Genomic DNA, 21,379 nt, shown 5'->3' on the forward strand with positions numbered 1-21,379 from the left:
TTAATTATACATTTATACTATTTTATTAATTAAATATCTAAACTATCATTATCTTCATCTTATTGTGAACAGTATAATAAGAGATAAATAGTGAAAATTACCTACTATAAACAATAACAATAGACAATAAACAATAACATTTTATACAAAGACTACTATAAATAATACAATAAGTGATAAACAGTAAAATTTCTCTATTGTGAACAATATCAATATATGATAAACAATAATATTTTATACAAAATTCTATTGTAAAACAATATAATAGACAATGGATAGTTAAAATCGCATACCCTAAACAATACAATAAATAATAAACAGTACCAACATACAAATTCAAACTTTAATCATAATAGTGATATTTTAACTGTAAAACTTTTATTATATAATTGTTATGTATATAAAAAGTATGATAAAATTGTGTAGACAAGACCAAAAAATGGTATTTTTTTCAATTACCCCACAAAAAATCACACGCCAATCCAGGTTGGAGGAAAACAAAACACAAAAGAATTCTGTGCAGGATCGTAAATAAAGGACATGAGAAAATTTGGGATTTCAAAGTTCTTCAGCAACTTTAATTATCAACAAAGAATAAACTCAAAAGAATCTCCACTGCGTCTGATTAATTCAGAGGATTCAACAACAACCAACGAAAAAGCAAAAATAAGTTTCACATTCCCAATATGAACCAACCAAGCTGTCTAAAAATTAAAGAGGACCTGGGAAAGTCCCATTCTCCCTTTGCTCATTCCACCTTTCAATCTGTAGCAATGTAAGAACAAACAAAGATTAAATGAGAGTACTGATAGTCCCTCAGCAAATAGAAAACATCCCATTGTAAGGTCATGGAATACAAAGGACCATCTGACAAACATGGTGATTCTTTCTACAAATCAGCCATCCGAATAACAAATGAATGCAAAAACAATAACTTCATTGTTTCGAAACAAATACAGATGGTAATAACCACATTACCAAGAAATGCCATTTCTGATCCCAAATAATGAAACAGCATTAGTTGCATGTATAATGTGATTTATCATGCTCTCAAAAATCAACTGTCAACTCAACAGAATATATGATGCTTAAATACCAACTGTTTTCCAAAAACACAGATACGATGACGGTTATCATGAATGCACTCTTGGATATGATACAACTTGATACTGAAAACCACCATTATCATAATGTAAAACACAAAGCCACGGGCCAGATCTTCAATTAAAATAATATTTCCTCCAATTCCTATCTCAATCTCAAGGGAGTTTAGAGAATCTTTTATTACCAAAATTAAAATATTATCATAAAAATAAATTACTTTAAAGATATTAATAATGTGCTCAAATAAATTGGTATGTATAACAATTATTATGTTTAGTCGATAGTAATAAAAGTATATTGAAATATTATTTTACTCAAATATCTTTAATATGTTAGAATAAATTGATGAAATATGAGTAAAATTGCAACAAAATTAAGATTACATTGATAATATTTTAATAACTATAAAAAATGTGTTAATCAGATTACTTTATATTTCCTATTATGTCAATTTGATAATAAAATATTACTGTCAACTTTTATTACTTAACAAACCAAAAAGATATTATCAATAATAAAAGCTAGATTACCAATATAATTTTATACCTACTGTTGAATTGTACATATTAAGTTAGGATTTCTCTAAAATAAGATTATAATAAAGTAGGTAACTGTATCATATTAAAATAGGAATGTATTGATAGTCATTCCTAACTTAGGGTTTTTAATCCCCTATATAATGATTGTAATTCCTTCTTATAAAATATTGATAATTACACAATTATTCTTATGTGTTACATGGTATTAGAGCCTATATTAGGCTTTTAAAATTTGTCCAGTGTTCGTTTTTTGATGTCTCCAAGTCTGTTTCCAACTATTTTCTCCGATCACCGTGTTTGTGCCCTTTTTCGATGGTCGTGCCTACATCATTGTAACCAGAGCTATCTTGTCAACAAACACCTGGAAGAAGCATCTTTGTTCACCATCGCACGCGCCTCCATGCGCCAATCATTCCCTCGATTCCGACAACTATGCAACAACACCACCTCTCCCATTGGACTTAGAAGACGCCAACAAATCTATCTGTGGTAACCTCGCCATCATCAGACGTTGGGATCAACCACACGCGGTGGTTGTTTCCTCCTCAATTCAACTACTTTAAGCTGTTATTTTTGACACGCATGGGCTTACAGCGCATCTTCTCTGGTCATCCACGATCCTGTTCATCACCGAAAAACAGTCTTTGTCGAATTTTTCCTTCTCTCCAGGTTGTGTTTGCTCTACCAGCCTTTTGTCTCCAGATGCTCTTCACTAGCATTCCTCAATTTTTGATTGATTTCTCCATCTTGTTTGGTCAAATGGCTATCGATACTTTCAAATCTGAATCCTTCTCATTTCTCTCTCTTCCGGTTATTACAATCGAAAAATTAGCAAGAAGTGTCAACTACACCTTTTGGGTTGCCTCAGTTGAATTGTGGTGCATAGGGCAAGGCCTCAAGAATCATTTAATTACCTGCGTTGACAATATCAAAGTGGATAAGTTCACATGGAAGAAAACAGATGTTATGTTAGATAGTTTGCTCTGGAATACAGTCGATCTTCAAATTCATCCTATCTATAAGCCTACAAAACCTGTTTTGAGATATGGACTCAACCAACCCCTTTCACACTAATGGCATCCAAAGACTTTATTCCAATGTGTCCTCCCTTGTCAATCTAAAATAACAAAAAATTGGCATGTTTGAGTTTCTTGGTCGAATAGCTTCCCTAGAGGCAAAATTCAATTCATTGATACCTACTAGCAAAATAGTCACCGAAGAACTAGCTCAGCGGCGTAAATTCTTTATAGTGTTCACCCTTACTGCTATTAATCCGAATCTTGCCTCAATTAAGGATCGTTTCTGTCCAGTGCTATTGTTCCCACTCTAGATGATGTATTTGCTCAACTACTTCGGATTTCTTCCAATAGCATAGGATCTAGATCCATAGCTCCTAATTCCTCTGTTTTGGCTTCCAATTCTCAATATAATTCAGGTGCTTGAGGAAATAAGGGGATCAACCCAGACGCAGTTATTATAGTCGATAGGGGCATACTAAGGAGAAATGTTATAAATTACATAAGCGACAAAGTCAGAATGCAAATATTGCACAGCCTTAGTTAAGTCATCTAGCAAGTCAACTCGAAATGTTTACAGGCCAATCTTCTCAACCCTCCTTGACTTTTACAAGTGTTGATTATGAAAAATATCTACAATTTTAGGCCACCACACACTCATCTCAATCTTCAGTTGCCTCTCTTGCTTATTCTAGTAATTTGATTCCCTGTGTCACTCAGTCTTTTAACTTGGAACCCTAGGTATTGGATTTTGGTGCTTCTAATCACATGTCTGGTAACTCTAAATGATTTTCTCATTTATCTTATTTCACATTTTTACCCTATGTTGCTCTAGCTGATGGTACACAAGTCTTGGCTAAGCATCTACCCAAAAATGGAAAGGACCATAGGCATGTAGAATCATAGTGTGCGTAGTTTCAAGAAGATGTCTATTCTTGCACTCAACAAACCCGTTTAATTGGGGTGTGTAGGCACATAATGTTTGGTGGATAATACCTTGTGAAGACATAAAGTTGGCAAAAGAAGTAGACAAATATTCATGAGCATTATCACTACGCAAACTACGAATAGATGTATTAAACCGACTCTTAATTTTAGCACAAAAAAGTTAGAATATAGAAAGTAACTGTTAGGATTGGGACATTTGTCCTCAATCCAATTGTTCATTTCTATTATAAATATATGTGTTAGGTTTCAAAAGGAGAGATAAAAATGTATTAGGGTTTGGTTTGAAGGCAGCCATCTTTGACTGATTTAGGGAGGTCTCCGGCGCCTCGAACGGCTAAAAAATAGGAGGCACCGAACTCCTCCAATTGTTCGGTTTATCATTGCAATGTTTTGGTTAATGAAATAATTTAGTTTATTATGTTTTTTGTGTTTTAATTTTGTATTTTGGTTTAAAAGAGTTGGGTTCCTAATAAATAGTATCAGAGCATTCGATCCAGCAGGGAATATAAATGATGGTCGAAAAAGTAAAGAGTCACTGAAAAATGTTTACGGAGGAGGCTGACTTGAAGAAGAATGGGAGAAATGAGTCGGTGGCTATATGCTAGAAAAGTGCCAAAAAAAAGAAAGAAGAAGAAAACGAAAATCAAGGAAGGAGGATGAAAATGGAACGTCGGCAAGAGTCTGAAAAAAAAAATTACATAGGCAAAAAGGAGGAAACGCAGAGAAAGCAAAAGGATGAAGAAAGAAGGACGAAGGAGAAGAAAGAAGGACGAAGGAGAAGAAAGAAGAAAAGAAAAAGACAAGGAGAAGAAAGAGAAAGGAGAGGGGAAAAAAAAAAAAGAGGGCTGGAAGGCAGTGGCAGTTGGCTTGTTGGGAAAAGGAGAAGAGTTGTGGTTGAGAAAATAGAAGGGAAGGCAGTAGGTGGGCTTCTTGGGAAGAGAAAAAGAGAAGATGTGGGGCCGTTGGAAAGAAAAAAAAGGTAAAGAAGCAACAGGAGAGAGAGAGGGTAGGGAGAAAAAAATAATAATAAATTTAAAAAAAACAAAAAAATTTAAAATATCAAAAAAATTTAAAAAAATCATTATATAAATATCCATCTTGAGGACAAGATGGTTTTGAAGAGGAGGGAAATGTTAGGATTGAGACATTTGTCCTCAATCCAATAGTCCATTTCTATTATAAATATATGTATTAGGTTTCAAAAAAAGAAGAGAAGAAAATGTATTAGGGTTTGGTTTTAAGGCAGCCATCTTTGGTTGATTTAGAGAGGTCTTCGATGCCTCGAACAGCCGAAAAATGGAAGGTTCTGAACTCCTCGAATTGTTCGATTTATCATTGTAATGTTTTAATTAATGAAATAGTTTAGTTTATTATGTTTTTTGTGTTTCAATTTTGTGTTTTAGTTGAAAAGAATTGGGTTTCTAACAAATTGTATCAGAGCATTCGATCCAGCGGGGAAGATAGATAATGGTTGAAAAAGTAAAGAGTTGCTAGAAAATGTTTACGAAAGAGGCTGACTTGAAGAAAATGGGAGAAATGAGTCGGTGGCTATATGTTGGAAAAGTGCCCAAAAAAAAGAGAGAAGAAGAAGAAAACGAAAACCGAGGATGAAAATGGAACGTCAGCAAGAGTCTGAAAAAAAAAATTACATAGGCAGAAAGGAGAAAATGCAGAGAAAGCAGAAGGAAGAAGAAAGAAGGACGAAGGAGAAGAAAGAAGAAAAGAAAAAGACAAGGAGAAGAAAGAGAAAGGAAAGAGAGAAAAAAAATTGAAAAAAAAAAGGGCTAGAGGGCAGTGACGGTTGGCTTGTTGGGAAAAGGAGAAGAGTTGTGGTTGGGAAAATAGAAGGGAAGGCAGTAGGTGGGCTTCTTGGGAAGAGAAAAAGAGAAGATGTGGGGCCGTTGGAAAGAAAAGAAAAGGTGAAGAAGCAACAGGAGAGAGAGAAGGTAGGGAGAAAAAATAATAATAATAATAATAAATTTAAAAAAAAAATTTAAAATATCAAAAAAATTTAAAAAAATCATTATATAAACATCCATCTTGAGGACAAGATGGTTTTGAAGGGGAGGGAAATGTTAGGATTGGGACATTTGTCCTCAATCCAACGGTCCATTATGTGTTAGGTTTCAAAAGAAGGAAAGAAGAAAATGTATTAGGATTTGATTTGAGGGCAGCCATCTTTGGCTGATTTAGGGAGGTCTCCAACGCCTCGAACGGCAAAAAAATGGGAGGCTCCGAACTCTTCGAATTGTTCAGTTTTTCATTGTAATGTTTCCATTAATGAAATAGTTTAGTTTATTATGTTTTTTGTGTTTTAATTTTGTATTTTGGTTGAAAAGAGTTGGGTTCCTAACAATAACTCAGACTGGTCTTTCATTAAAAATTGACAAGTGTACTTTGAAAAATCATCAATGAAAGCCACAAAATAATGAAACCCTAAAATAGACTCGACTCGATTAGATCCCCACACATTGGAATGAATTAACTCAAATGGGGATTTAGCTCTATTATTGACACACTTTGGATTCACATTAAAAAGATAATAAACGTGATAGATTGAAAACCATTTTTTGAAGCTTGGATAAATTTGGGTGCCCCAAACGATTGTGAAGCATGACTGGAGACTCAATAGCAATACAAGCAATAGAAGAAGGAAAGCAGAGGTGATAAAGTCCCCGTGACTCAAGTCCTACACCAATTGTCTGTCCCGAACTGCAGTCTTGTATAACAATAGAGTCTTTAGTAAAAGTAATTGAACAATTCAAGGTGTGTGTAAGTTTGCTAACAGACACAGGATTAAAAGGATAATGAAGAAGATAAAGAACAAATCTTAAAGGTAAAGAAGGTAGTGGTTGAGCAGAGCACACAACTTTAGCCAAGACCAGTGTACCATCTGTTAGAGTGACAGAGGGTAAAGATGTGGAATGAGATAAATGAGAAAATAATTTGAAGTTTCCAAATATGTGATCAGAAGCATCAAAATCAAGGACCAAGGGTCCCAAGTTAGAAGACTGAGTGAGACAGCCAATTGAATTACCAGAATTAGCAAGAGAGGCAACTAAAGATTGACATGACTATTTGACGGCCTGAAATCATATATATTCTTTTTAATCGACACCTGTAAGAGTCAATAAGGGTTGAGAAAATTGGTCTGTAGACATTTCAAGTTGACTTGCTAAATGATTTAACTTGGCCTTTGCAATATTTGCATTTTCAGTAAGTCGCCCATTCAATTTATAACACTTCTCATTAATATACCCCCACCAGCTACAGTAACTACATCTAGGCCAACCCCCGGTTTCTTTGAACACTTGGATTAGGCTGAGAATTTGAAGCCAAGGCAGAGGAATCAAGGGTTATAGATTCAAATCCCATGATATTGAAAGAAACCCAAAGCAACCAAGCAAACACATTATCCAAAGTGGGCACAATAGCACTAGACAAAATTCGATCCTGAACTAAGCCAAGATTCTGATTAATAGCAGTAAAGGTGAACACCATGAAGAATTTATCTCATTAAGTCAACTCTTCGGTGTCAGTTTTGCCAACAGGTATCGATGAATTGAATTTTGCATTCAGGGAGGCTATTCGACCGAGAAACTCAGACATGCCCATTTCTTGTTTTAGATTGACATGGGAGGATACAACGAAATAAAGTCTATAAATGTCATTAGTGTAAAGACGTTTGGCCTAAGTCTATATCTTAAAACAGATTCTGTAGGCCTTATAGATAGGATGAAGTTGAGAATCAATCATATTCTATAATAAACTACAAAACAAAGCATCTGTTTCCTCCCATAAATTGTTCAGTTACTTTTATTAAAGACTCTGTTGTTATACAAGACTGCAGTTTGAGATAGAAAACTGGCGCAAGACTTAAGTCATAAGGACTTTATCACCTTTGTTTGCCTTTTTCTATTACCTATATTGCTACTGAGTCTCTAGCCATGCTTCAAAACCGTTTGGGACACCCAAGTTTATCCAAGCTTCAGAAAATGGTTTCCAATCTATCGCATCTATTGTCTTTTCAATGTGAATCCTATCAACTTAGGAAGCAGTCTCATTTTTCATTCCCAAAGCGTGTCAATAATAGACTAAATCCCCATTTGAGTTAATTCATTCCGATGTGTGGGAACCTAACCAAGTCAAGTCTGTTTTAGGTTTTTGTTATTTCGTGACATTCATTAACAATTTTTCAAGGTGCACTTGGCTATTTTTAATGAAAGACCGGTCTAAGTTATTTTCTATATTCCAATCATTTTGTGTTGAAATTAAAACTCAATTTAATACATCTATTCGTAGTTTGCGTAGTGATAATACTTGTGAATATTTGTCTACTTCTTTTACCAACTTTATGTCTTCCCAAGGTATTATCCACCAAACATCAAATGCCTACACTCCCCAGCAAAACGGGGTTACTAAACGCAAGAATAGACATCTTCTTGAGACTGCCGGCACTATGATTCTACATGCCCATGTTCCTTTCCACTTTTGGGCAGATGCAGTCCTCATAGCTTGTTTCCTTATCAATTGAATGTCTTCCTTAGTTTTACAAAACCAGGTTCCTTACTCTATTCTTTTTCCTGATTCCATGTTGTTTCCTCTATCTTCACAAGTCTTTGGTTGCACCTGTTTCATTCATAATTTGTCTCCTGGCCATGATAAATTGTCCGCTCAGCCTATTAAGTGTATCTTCCTAGGTTACTTCTAGCTATAGAAAGGTTACAAATGTTATTGTCCCCCTACACATCATTACTTTGTTTCTGTCGGTGTTACCTTTTTTTAGTCGTCTCCTTACTTTTGTTCTCCATTTGAACCATCTTTTGACACAAACATCTTACCCATACCTACTTTAATCCCTCTTTTTGGGACCACACCTCCACCCAATCCACTCTCTAGCTCACTGCCTATTCTTGCTCCACCCTTGCCCAATCCTATTGTTTGTATTGATATTGTTCCCTTGCTCCAGATGCTGGTACTCCTACTGCTTCAGATATTATCCCTAACTCTCTTCCTACATTGACATCTGCACCTTCCATGAGCTTGTCTCCTCATGACCAATTTCTCATTGCCATCAGAAAATGTGTAAGGTTTTCTCGTAACCCTCATCCTGAGCTTTCATCGCTTATCCTTACCAAATTATGTCTTTTTGTCTACTTTATCCACTATTTCTATTCCTAATTCTATCCGTGAGGCACTTGCCGATCCTAGATGAGAACAGGCTATGGTTGATGAGATTTGGTTCCATTGCCCCTAAGACAGTCTACAATGTGTTGTCGTTGGATTTACACTGTTAAGGTTAGGCTTGATGGTCAAGTCGATCGCCTTAAGGCTCGTCTAGTTGTCAAGGGTTACACTCAAATCTATGGTTTGGATTATAATGATACTTTTTCTCTGATAGCCAAGATGTCCTCAGTTCGGTTGCTCTTATCTACGGCTGCCATTCGTCACTGGCCTCTGTTTCAATTGGATATTAAAAATGTCTTTTTTTATGGTGAGCTGTAGAAGGAGATATATATGGAGCAACCGTCTAGTTTTGTTGCTCAAGGAGAGTTTGGATTGGTTTGTAAACTTCATCGCTCTCTGTATAGCCTAAAACAATCTTCGCGTGCCTAGTTCGGACGTTTTAGCACGGTTATTCAAAAGTTTGGAATGCTTCATAGTAAATCAGATCATTTTGTATTTTATAGACATACATCACGAAGAGAGTGTATTTATCATGTTGTTTATAGTGATGATATTGTTATTACTAGTAATGATCAAAAGGGTATCAATCAGTTAAAAAAGCATCTATTTAATCATTTCCAAACCAAAGACTTAGGACTACTTAGATACTTCCTTGAGGTAGAAGTTGCTCAATCTAAATTAGGTATAGTCATATCTCAAAAAAAGCATTGGATATCTTGGAAGAGACAAAGATGTTGGATTGTAAACCCATTGATTCTCCTATATAACCCAATACTAGACTCGTGCTAGGACAAGGGAAGCCACTAGAAAGATATCGAAGGTTAGTAAGCAAGTTCAACTATCTTACTTTCACAAGACCAGATATCTCCTTCTTAATTAGTGTTGTTAGTCATTTCCTATAATCTTCGCATGACTCTCATTAAGATGCAGTTAGTCAAATCTTTAAGTTATATTAAGAGAGCAACAGGCAAAGGGTTGTTGTATGAAGATAGAGGTCATACACATATTGTCAGATATTCTGATGCAGATTAGGCAAGTTCTCCATCTAATAGGCGGTCAACTTCAGGATATTGTATCCTTATTGATGGCAATTTAGTCTCATGAAAAAGTAAGAAGCAAATGTTGTTGCTAGATTGAGTACAGAACCAAAATACCATGTTATGGCATTGGTTACCTATGAACTAGTTTGGTTAAAACAATTTATTCAGGTGTTAAAATTTACAAAGATATCTCAGATGAAGCTTTTTTGTGATAATCAGGTAGCGCTTGACATTTCTTCTAATCTAATTTTTCACGAAAGGATTAAACATATAAAGATTTATTGCCATTTCATTCAAGAAAAGGTCTTGTCTAGATGTATCATTACCAATCATGTCAACTTCAACGATTAACTTGCACATATTCTCACTAAGTCTCTTGGAGGTCCTCATATCGAGTTTATTTGAAACAAGTTTAGTACATATGATTTATATACGCCTGATTAAGGGATAGTGTTGAGTTATACATATTAGATTAGGATTTTTCTAAAATGAGATTATAATAAATTAGGTAATAGTATCATGTTAAAATAGGAATGTATTGATAGTCCTTCCTAAATTAGGATTTTTAATTCCCTATATAATGATTGTAATTCCTTCTTGTGAAATATTGAGAATTACACAATTATTCTTGTGTTAAAATAGGAATGTATTGATAGTCCTTCCTAAATTAGGATTTTTAATTCCCTATATAATGATTGTAATTCCTTCTTATGAAATATTGAGAATTACACAATTATTTTTGTGTGTTACACCCTCGAATTAAGCGAAGCCTAAAGGGTGCGTTTGGTTGACGGTAAGATAAATTACCTTAGTAATCTATCTTTTATTTCCTTGTTTGGTTTGTCAGTAATAAAATATTACAGTAATCTTCTATTATCAATGCTGATGTGACAGATAATATAAGTGGTAATCTGATTACCACCTTCACCATAGGTATTTAAAGATTACTAGGGTAATCTTTAGTTTATTATAGAAAAATTATTATTTATTAATTTTTTGAGATAAAAATAAATTTATTTTTAATTAATATGACAAATAATATAAAAAATATTTAAAAATAATTATATTCAAGGGCATTTAAATAAAATAATTTACTAGTAATCTTTTATTACCTTTAACCAAATACAATAATTATTTATACCTATCAAATTTTATCAAACATAGTAATCATTTATACCCAGTAATCTTCTAAGGAATCTATCTTCAAGGTAATCTTTCTATTTTAGTAATCAAACATTACCCAAACCAAACGTCCCCAAAAGGTTTTATGTATATAAGGATTGTTTCAAATGTTCAATAATATGCATAGAATCAGTATCAAAAGTATCACACAATGATTCAAACATCGCAACTCCCAGAAACTTAGACATGACAATGACAACACAACTACAATTTACTATATTAGTGATGCAAATGCACGATAATATATTTTCTGCCAGTATATATGAGTGCCAGGCACAAACAGAGCAAAGAGTAGCATCCTAAAGGTTTACCAATCCCTCTAAGAATACTAGTATAGTTTAGCACTCCCACAGAAGGGAACAGATATCTAAAAATTAGGAAATAGAAAAGCAGTCAATGGAAGAGTTAGCCTATATACTCAAAATTTGTCTATGAGACGCATTAGCACTTTTCCTTCCAAAAGACCATAAGTTCCATAGTCACAGCACATAACATTCCACACCTTACAAATGAATTGCACGCAGCTTAGTTAAATAGAAAAAGCTCAACATACTCACCCATTCACCCGGGCAGAGGGAACGATAGTATTTGGCAAATCTTTCACATTCATTAGATTCTTCACCCTTCACGGCCAAGCACCTGCAACAAACATTCAGTTTTTCAATAACCCCCTACAATATACATAAAACATTTCCATCACAACCAAAACTGCCAAGAATTCAAAAACTTTACCTATGAAACTCAATGTAGCGAGTGAAGCAGTGTCGGGTTTGATTAGTGGTCGGGAACCGATAATCAGCAGGAGCCGTTTTGAGTTCAATCTGAAAACAAAACCACAATAAACAATAAAAAATTACATTACATCACATAAAAATCGCAACTACCGGGACGTTACCAGATCCGCTATTATTGCAACCTAAAATGTTACACACATAAACGAATTGTAACAAAAATGGCATAAATATAAAAATACCACTTCAAAGGCCAAGGAATTCCGGTAACGTTACCAGACCTAACAGGGGCCCTAGCATGGAGCTAAATACAGATGAAAATATGCAAAATCACAAAGCTAATAAATCCAGATCAAGATTGCTAGCGTTATTCATTCAGCGAAACGAGATAATAGTAATAAATAAATAAATAATATGACGACTGGAAATTAAATTTTATATCTGATAAGAAACGAGTTCACTAATTTTTTCTTTTATATTTTGGTAGTTTCCAGGGAAACACCAGAAATTTTACCTCGTCCGCCATGGGTGATCCGATCCGATCAACGAACACAAGAAATTGGTGGCTTTGAATTTAATACGGAGACTCAGTGTACAAAGCCGTATAAAAAAACGAGTATCCGTAGTGTGCATCCGGTTCGTCCAATTGCTAATTAAAATTAGCCACGTGTACAGAGTGCAATGTATAAATAGCTCTTGTTTGGTTACATGATTACTTTACCTAAATAATTGCCAACCATCATATTTTTTTTAAATAATTATTTGTAAGGAAATTATTAAGGGTGTTAACTGAAATTACTTAAAACTCTAAATATTAAATAAAAATATTCTTAATTTGAGAAATAACTAAACTGCTCTTATATATAAACCCTATATTTCTCACGGATTTACTATTTAAATTCAGAGAAAAATTCAAATTCCTACGGACGTAACGGATTTTTGTCTTTTTCTTCAATTTTTCGTATTTTTCGACAATCAAAAATAACAAATAATGATAGTACATCATCTCACTTCTTGTTTGAATCAATTTATTGTTAAGAGTATTGAGATTTGAGGGAGATTTAGATGTTTGAATGTTTAGGATTCCGATTTTGAATAATGTATAAAATATTTAAGTCTTGATTATTTTGTTTGAATTTCTTTAGGGGTTTTGTGTTATTAGATGTGTAAATTTGATTTGTGTTGAAATTAAAGGCTGAAATGATGATTTTTAGCTGAAAAATATGTTAGATTTGTTGACACTATGATAATCTTTCAACGGGTGCCCGTCGAGTGGGGAAAAAATTTAACGTTTTTAAAATTTTAGGGGAAGAGGGAAAAGAGGGAGATCTACAGGAGTCCATAAAAAATTTTATACTGAATCATGGGGCAATCCATTAAAAATAAAAAATATATATTCATATAATAATATATAAATTATATTTATTATATATTTAAAATAGGTATATATAAAATTATTATATAATGTTAATATAACCATTAATATTGAAAAATAGGAAATTTGATTTTGTAGTTTAAAAAAACGTAATATTTTTTGCAAACGAAAATAATGAAAACATTTATTATTTTTTAGTATACATATAAAATGTTGTGATAAATGGAGAATTAATTCCTAAAATGCAAACATGCGAGTCTCTATCCACCTAAAATGTGCATAAAAATAAAATAATGTCAAAAAAGGCCAAAGGATTGTTTCCCACCTAAGGTTTGGTGTTGAAGCAAATATAGGCCAATGAGATTTTAAAAACTTAAATATTCACCAAAAGTTTAATTCATTTTCACATATCCAAGAATTTTTTATTAGAGTTAAGGATAAAATTATTATTTTATTAATAATATTAAAATAAATAAAATTATATTTTATTTTCCTTCCTTAATTTGGAAAACTAACAATTTTCTCCTCAATTTAGAAAACTAATAATTTTCTTTCAAGATTAAATTTTGAAACATTCACTTTTTCCCTTAGGGTTTGATATCCTGAAATTAGGTCACTTCCTCCAGCAAAAGGTAACCTCCTTCTTTGGTGTTTCTCTCCTGATGATGCTCTTTCCTAATAGTGTTTATCTCTCAAAGGTAAAACCTTCGTCTAGATGATGAAGAAGTTGTCTCGTCTAGACAAAGCATCATCCAATCTTATATAACCCTTGTTGATCGATCTAACAAGAACTATAACAATTTATTGGAATTTTGCCCTAAGATCTATCTAGCATAAACCAAAAGAATTAGAACCCTCTTATTATCTAACAACAAGGAACTCTAATTATCAAAGAAAGAATTCACAACTTTCTCAAGAAGTGAATTCAAAGAAAACTCTCACAAGAATTTTGGAGAAATTTAAATTTTTTTATTAGAATCAAGGCTACCCATAATCTTGAGTTTAATACATATATATATATATATGTTGCTTCTAACCCTAAAAAATGAAATAAATCATTTTAAAAAGAGGAAAATAACAACTCATGACAACTAAGCACTCTCCTAATTAAACTAAGATTCCTAATTAAACTAAGATAACAATTAGATAATAACTAAACAAGCTTTTCTAATTAAACTATGATAACAATTAGATAATAACTAATCATAAAAGGGCTAGTTGAATTGATGTGACTTGGGCTTCCATATGCATATTCGGCTAAGTATGAAATTTGGCCTTAGGAATAATGGCCAACATGTGCTCCTTGCTGCCCTTAGACCAATTCATGTATTTGGGCTCCTTGTGTCAAAGTAATTAAATGCACAAGTCTTGAACTAAACTTCATGCTTGTCATGTCGTTGACCATGAGTTGCCCTTTGACTTCACTCGAACTCTTTCCCATAAGCTCCAAATGACTTTGAACGAGCCCAATAATTGTCGCTTTCATCTTCTTGGCTCTTGCTCATGTAATTGGGCCTCCGTCATAGCTCAATGGATTCAAAATCTTCGTGTTTGTTGAAGTAGAATTCTAACCTCCATCGTTATGCTTCCCCATGTGCGAATTTGGTGAAGTTATCCCTTGATCATTTGCATCACTCCCCTTTTCCTCGAAAGGATTCAACCTCGAATCTCCACCTGCATAATCAAAAGGAAGAAGGTCAGAAATATTAAAGGTTGCACTAACATTATACTCACTAGGGAGATCTAATTTATATATATTGTCATTGATCCTTGCAACAACTTGAAAAGGTCCATCTCCTCGTGGATGAAGTTTAGATTGCCTTCGCAGAGGAAACCATTTTTTGCGCAAATGCAGCCAAACCTAATCGTTAGGCTCAAAAACCAACTTCTTACACCCTTGATTCCTTTAGTTTGCCACTTATTGGTTCCTTTTATCTATGTTTTGCCTTACTTTCTCATGGAAATTATGTACAAATTCTGCCCTCTTAGCACCATCGAAATTAACACGCTCTTCCAAAGGTTAAGGAGATAAATCTAATGGTGTTAAAGGATTAAAACCATACACAATTTCAAAAGGTGAATAGTGCGTGGATGAATGCACAACTCTATTATATGCAAACTCTACATGGGGTAAACTTTCATCCCAAGACTTCATATTCTTTTTTATGATAGCACGCAATAATTGCCCTAAAGTTCTATTCACAACTTCAGTTTGACCATCAGTTTGTGGATGACAGGTAGTACTAATTAACAACTTAATTCCTAATTTCACCCACAATGTCTTTCAAAAGTAGGACAAAAATTTTGCATCCCTATCACTAACAATAGTTCTCGGCATACCATGCAAACGTACTATCTCTTTAAAGAATAAATTAGCAACATATGAAGCATCATCACTTTTATGACATGAAATAAAATGTGTCATTTTAGAAAATCGATCAACTACCACATAGATGATATCATTACCACGTCTAGTCCTAAGTAGTCTAAGTACAAAATCCATAGAAACATCTACCTAAGGTGAATGTGGGACAAGCAATAGCGTGTACAAACCATGTGGATGCACTTTAGACTTAGCTTGCAAACATGTGATACAATTAGTGCAATACTTAGAAACCTCAAATTTCATGTTAGGCCAAAAAAAATGCTCTTGTAAAATATCTAAAGTTTTAGCTATGCCAAAGTGACCCATCAAACCTCCTCCGTGTGCCTCACGAATTAACATCAAACGCAAAGAACACTTAGGCACATAAAGCTTATTCAAACAAAACAAGTACTTCTTATGCCTATAAAATTTTTCAAAGGCGGCTTTCTCACTTGCATTATACACATTGCTAAAATCATGATCATGTTAATACAACTCTTTAATATGCTCAAAACCAAGCAATTTAGCATCTAAAGTAGTAAGAAGTGCATACCTTCTTAACAATGCATCAGCCACAACGTTTTCCTTACATTGCTTTTATTTGATGGCGTATAGGAAGGATTAAAGAAATTCACTCCACTTTGTGTGTTGCTTATTGAGTTTGTTTTGACCCTTCAGATACTTCAAACTTTCATGGTCAATATGGATGATAAACTCTTTAGGCACAAGGTAGTGTTGCCACGTCTCTAATGCCCTCACTAATGTATACATTTCCTTATCATATGTTGAGCAGTTCAATGTTGCGCCATTCAATTTTTCACTAAAGTACATGATTGGCTTGCCCTCTTGCATAAGAATAGCAGCAATTCCCACTCCCGAAGCATCACATTCAATCTAAAAGGTTTTATCAAAGTTAGGCAAAGCAAGAACATGAGCAGAAATTAACTTAGATTTAAACATATTAAATGTCTTATCTTGTTCATCACCCCACTTAAAACGAACATTCCTTTTAATAACTTCTGTCAAAGGGGTGGATGTGCTAGAGAAATCATGCACAAAACGCCTATAAAAACTAGCTAAGCCATGGAAACTAAAAACATCCCCAACGTTTTCAGGTGTAGGCCAAGATTCAATAGCCTTAACCTTTTCATTATCAACCTCAATACCATGCTCACTAACAACATAACCTAAAAATATAACCTTAGGCACACAAAACGTACATTTAGCAAGCTTAGCATGCAACTTTTGTGCACGCAAAACACTAAAAACAAATCTCACATGCAAAATGTAGTCTTCAAGTGATTTGTTGTACACAAGTATACCATCAAAATAGACAACAACAAGTTTGCCAATAAATTCACGTAAAACATGGTTCATCAAGCACATGAACATACTAGGAACATTAGTTAACCCAAAAGACATCACTAACCACTTATATAAACCATATTTTGTTTTAAAATCAGTTTTCCATTCATCTCCTACTCTTTTTCTAATTTGATGATAACCAGCCATTAAATCAATTTTACAGAATATATGTGCACCATGCAATTCATCTAACATATCATCTAAAGGAAGAATAGGATGGCGATACTTTACAGTGATTTTGTTGATGGCACGACAATTAACACACATACGTCATGATCCATCTTTTTTTGGTACCAATAGAACAGGAATGGCACATGGGCTCATGCTTTCTTTAATCAACCCTTTTGACAACTTATCGATTTGATGTTGTAACTCCTTTGTTTCTTCGGGATTGCTCCTATAGATTGGTTGATTTGGAATTTGTGCTCCAAAAATGAAGTCAATTTGATGTTCTATCCCCCTCAATGGTGGCAATCCATCAAGCATGGATTCAGGAAACAAATCTTCAAATTCTTGTAACAAAGCTTGAAAAGAACTAGGGAGAGAAAAGAGAATTAGGTTAGATTCAAAAGATAAACACGCATCCTTGAATACCAATAATATCAAAGGCTGCCTTGTTAAATAAGCCTTTTGAACCTCACCCCCTCTTGCATAGAAATTGTCTTTTACCTCTTTTTTTGCCACTCTTTGTACATTATTCTCTCCTTTTGCATGTGCACTCTCATGAATTTTTTTCTCATTGCACATCCTCTCTGGTTGCTCTTTTTTTCCTCTCTATTTGCACACCTCTCTTGGCTTTTCTCATAGCTCTCATTTTGCTTGTGAATCTTTTCTTTTCCACATGCACTTTCACATTCACTCAAAGTTTTTTTATCTTCGCATACTTCTTTAGGAGTCATAGGTAACAAATTAACATGCCTACCATTCATGTTGAATGAATATCGGTTAGAATACCCATCATGTATAACACGCCTATCATATTACCAAAGGCGTCCCAATAATATGTGACTAGCATGCATAGGTACTACATCACATAAAATCTCATCATAATAGCGCCCAATAGAGAATGAAATTAATGCCTGTTTTGTGACCTTAATATTCCCACTATTATTCAACCATTACATCTTATAAGGTCTAGGATATTTAGTTATTTTCAACCCCATTTTATCAACTAAACCAACATTAACAACGTTAGTGCAGCTACTACCATCAATAATCATACTACACAATTTATTATCTATCATGCATCTAGTATAAAAGATATTTTTGCGTTGTACCTCATCTTCCTTAGCTTGCATGTTTAGAGCATGTCTTGCAACCAACGTGAAAATTGGTCCTTTAGGGGCTGGTTCATCACTCTCTTCTTCTGAAACATCCTCCAATGGTGGTATGTCACTCAAGTCATCATCATCCTCACTCCCATCTTCACTCGCCACCTCCCCATTCCATAAGGTTATCACCTTTGCATTTGGACATTGTGCAGTTCTATATCCGTATGCCAAACACCTAAAGCATTGTATATCACGTGATTTACCCTTGGATTTTTCATCCTTAGGTTGCATTTTTGGTGTAATGATTTCTTTATTTTTGCTTTGATCAGATCTACCCTTATTTGTATTCGTATCACCTCTATTGTTCCCTTTCCAGTTCGACTTCCATGATGTTAGGGTCAAAACAGCCTTGGTTTTCGCTCTTAATTGTTTTTCAATCTTAGTTGCTATGTATACCATATCCTTTAAATCTACATAATGTTGCAACTCAATAAGGTTAGCAATATCATGGTTCAAAGCTGAAAGAAAATGTGTCATAGTGGTTTCCCTATCCTTCTTAATGTTGGCTTGAATCATGGCCATCTCCATCTCTTAGTGATATTCTTCAACACTATTGGATCCTTTATTCAACCTTTGTAATCGATTGTACAGTTCCCTATAATAGTGTTATGGTACAAATCTCTTCCTTATGATTGTTTTCATCTCAAACCACGAAGAAACAATACCTTCTCTGCTTCTATGCCTAATAGAGGTAAATTGATCCCACCATACACTAGCATAGTTGGTGAATTCGATGACTGCCAATTTCACCTTCTTCTCTTCAGTGTAGTTATAGCACTCAAATACACATTCTACCTTTTTCTCCCATTCTAAATATGCCTCTAGATCACTTTTACCATGAAAAGTTGGAATCTTCATTTTGATTGATCCTAAATTCCCATCTTTTGATTTGCTTTTGATGGAATGTGTAGATCCTTCTTCTTCAACCTTCCCTTCTAAATCATCAAAGAGGTTGTGTTTTATGTCTCTTGTCTTGTCACGGCTAAGGGTACCTTGTTCCAACCTTTCCAACCTCTCTTGGACATTACGGTTTTCACTCTTTATGTCGTCTTGTTATGTCATCATCTTCTATAACATTACTTGTATTGCTTCTAAGGAAACTTTCTCCTTAGGGTCCATGATGTAAACCTGTGAGAAAACATTAGAAAACACCTATTCTAACACTCCCTCATGTGTTTTGCTCGAACATGTTTGTAACACTCTAATACGCTCACCAAAACAATTACACACAAATTTTCCCTTAGAATTCTTATTTGAGTTAACCTTTACTACTCACTTTATAAAAAGAATTACAAATTACAGTCCTTGACAATTAGAGCTAACAAAAAAAAATTGAATTATGGCCTTTTACAGTGGTAAATTCGACCACAACTAAATTCGACTTCCTCTCCTTTTCTTTTTTTTGCTTGATTTTCATATTTTTTTTTGTTTTACTGATTAACACTAAAACTCTTAGCTAAACAGATTTGGAAGCCTTCGAACACCTTTTGAAGCTTGAATCATGATATGTGATTTTGGTGATGATGCAAATCGACAAGGAATGGAACTTTGGTGCTTTTGCGGCTCCTCTTGATTTGATGTTGCCCAAACCACTTGTATGAAGAATTTTGATGTTGAATTTGTTAATATCGAATCACTTGATGATGAATAATGCAAAAATTTTTTTTTTATATTGATGCACGAACACAAGATTAAAGGCTACGTAGCTTATACTAGACCCAATGCTCTAATACCAAACTGATCTAACCCTTGCTGATCAATCTAACAAGAATTATAACAATCTATTGGAATCTTGCCCAAAGATCTATCTAGCATAAACCAAAAGAATTAGAACCCTTTTGTTATCTAACAACAAGAAACTCTAATTATCAAAGAAAGAATTCACAACTTTCTCAAGAAGTGAATTCAAAGAAAACTCTCACAAGAATTTTGGAGAAATTTGAAATTTTTTATTAGAATCAAGGCTGCCCATAATCTTTAGTTTAATACATATATATGTTGCTTCTAACCCTAAAAAACGAAATAAATCCTTTAAAAAAAAAGGAAAATAACAATTCATGACAACTAAGCACTCTCCTAATTAAACTAAGATTCCTAATTAAACTAAGATAACAATTAGATAATAACTAAACAAGCTTTTCTAATTAAACTAGGATAACAATTAGATAATAACTAATCACAAAAGGGCTAGTTGAATTGATGTGACTTGGGCTTCCATATGCATATTCGGCTAAGTATGAAATTTGGCCTTAGGAATAATGCCCAACATGTGCTCCTTGCTGCCCTTTGACCAATTCATGTATTTGGGCTCCTTGTGTTAAAGTAATTAAATGCACAAGTCTTGAACTAAACTTCATGCTTGTCATGTCGTTGACCATGAGTTGCCCTTTGACTTCACTCAAACTCTTTCCCATAAGCACCAAATGACTTTGAACAATCCCAATGATTGTCGCTTTCATCTTCTTGGCTCTTGCTCATGTAATTGGGCCTCCATCATAGCTTAATGGATTCAAATTCTTCGTGTTTGTTGAAGTAGAATTCTAACCTCCATCGTTATGCTTCCCCATGTGCGAATTTGGTGAAATTATGCCTTGATCATTCACATCACAATCATCTAGATCTAGACTATAAACATCATCCTTCATCATCTCTAGGTTTAGGGTGAAGTTGTCATTTGTCAACCCTAGGAGAAGAGAGAGATGACAACAAAGATGGTGGCCAAGTTTAGGTTGAAAACTGACAATCTCTTGTGGTTGGAAAGGTAAAGAAAAAAACTGGTTTTAGGAGAGAAATGTGACTTTTCAAAAATTTAAAACTTTAGGTAAGAGTGAAGTTATTAGTTTTTTAAAATTTGAAGAAAGTGAAATAAAATTATATATTTTTTAAAATTATTATGAAAATAATGGTTTTACTCTTATATTTAACAATAATTTTATCAAAAGTTTAGGGATAGATGAATGTTTGGATTTTTGAACTTTCACAAGTGTGTGTTTGTCTTTACACCCAACATTGGATGAGAAATAATCCTTTGACCTTCAATAGACTATAGATTACACGAAAGACTAACCAATTACGTTGCAACTTAAAGTGAATCATTATTATATGGACAGCAATGTAAGAACTTCATCCTAATGAGTACAATTATCAAAACATAAGTCATCAAGTCTTACAATGTTGAAGTTGTAAGAGAATTTTT

At 33.9% G+C, this 21,379-nt stretch overlaps 1 protein-coding gene across 1 annotated transcript; it reads right to left on the bottom strand.

Moving 5' to 3' along the window:
• Window positions 1–423: 423 nt before the first annotated feature.
• LOC123200769 (cytochrome c oxidase subunit 6b-2) lies at window positions 424–12,413 on the bottom strand. Its single transcript, XM_044616138.1, has 4 exons — window positions 12,262–12,413; window positions 11,749–11,837; window positions 11,574–11,655; window positions 424–765 (listed from the first exon to the last, which is right to left on the bottom strand). Exons 1-4 carry the CDS (start codon window positions 12,271–12,273, stop codon window positions 712–714), a joined length of 237 nt encoding a protein of 78 aa, XP_044472073.1. The 5' UTR covers window positions 12,274–12,413; the 3' UTR covers window positions 424–711.
• Between the last annotated feature and the right edge of the window lie 8,966 nt (window positions 12,414–21,379).

Source organism: Mangifera indica, chromosome 17 (genome assembly GCF_011075055.1).
Source record: "Mangifera indica cultivar Alphonso chromosome 17, CATAS_Mindica_2.1, whole genome shotgun sequence".
Taxonomy (NCBI): domain Eukaryota; kingdom Viridiplantae; phylum Streptophyta; class Magnoliopsida; order Sapindales; family Anacardiaceae; genus Mangifera; species Mangifera indica.

Coding starts and splice junctions, on each gene's coding strand:
- LOC123200769 (XM_044616138.1), bottom strand. Junction 11,656..11,748: donor CGCTACATTGAGTTTCATAG/GTAAAGTTTTTG, acceptor TGTTTGTTGCAG/GTGCTTGGCCGTGAAGGGTG. Junction 766..11,573: donor CCCTCTGCCCGGGTGAATGG/GTGAGTATGTTG, acceptor ACATTGCTACAG/ATTGAAAGGTGGAATGAGCA.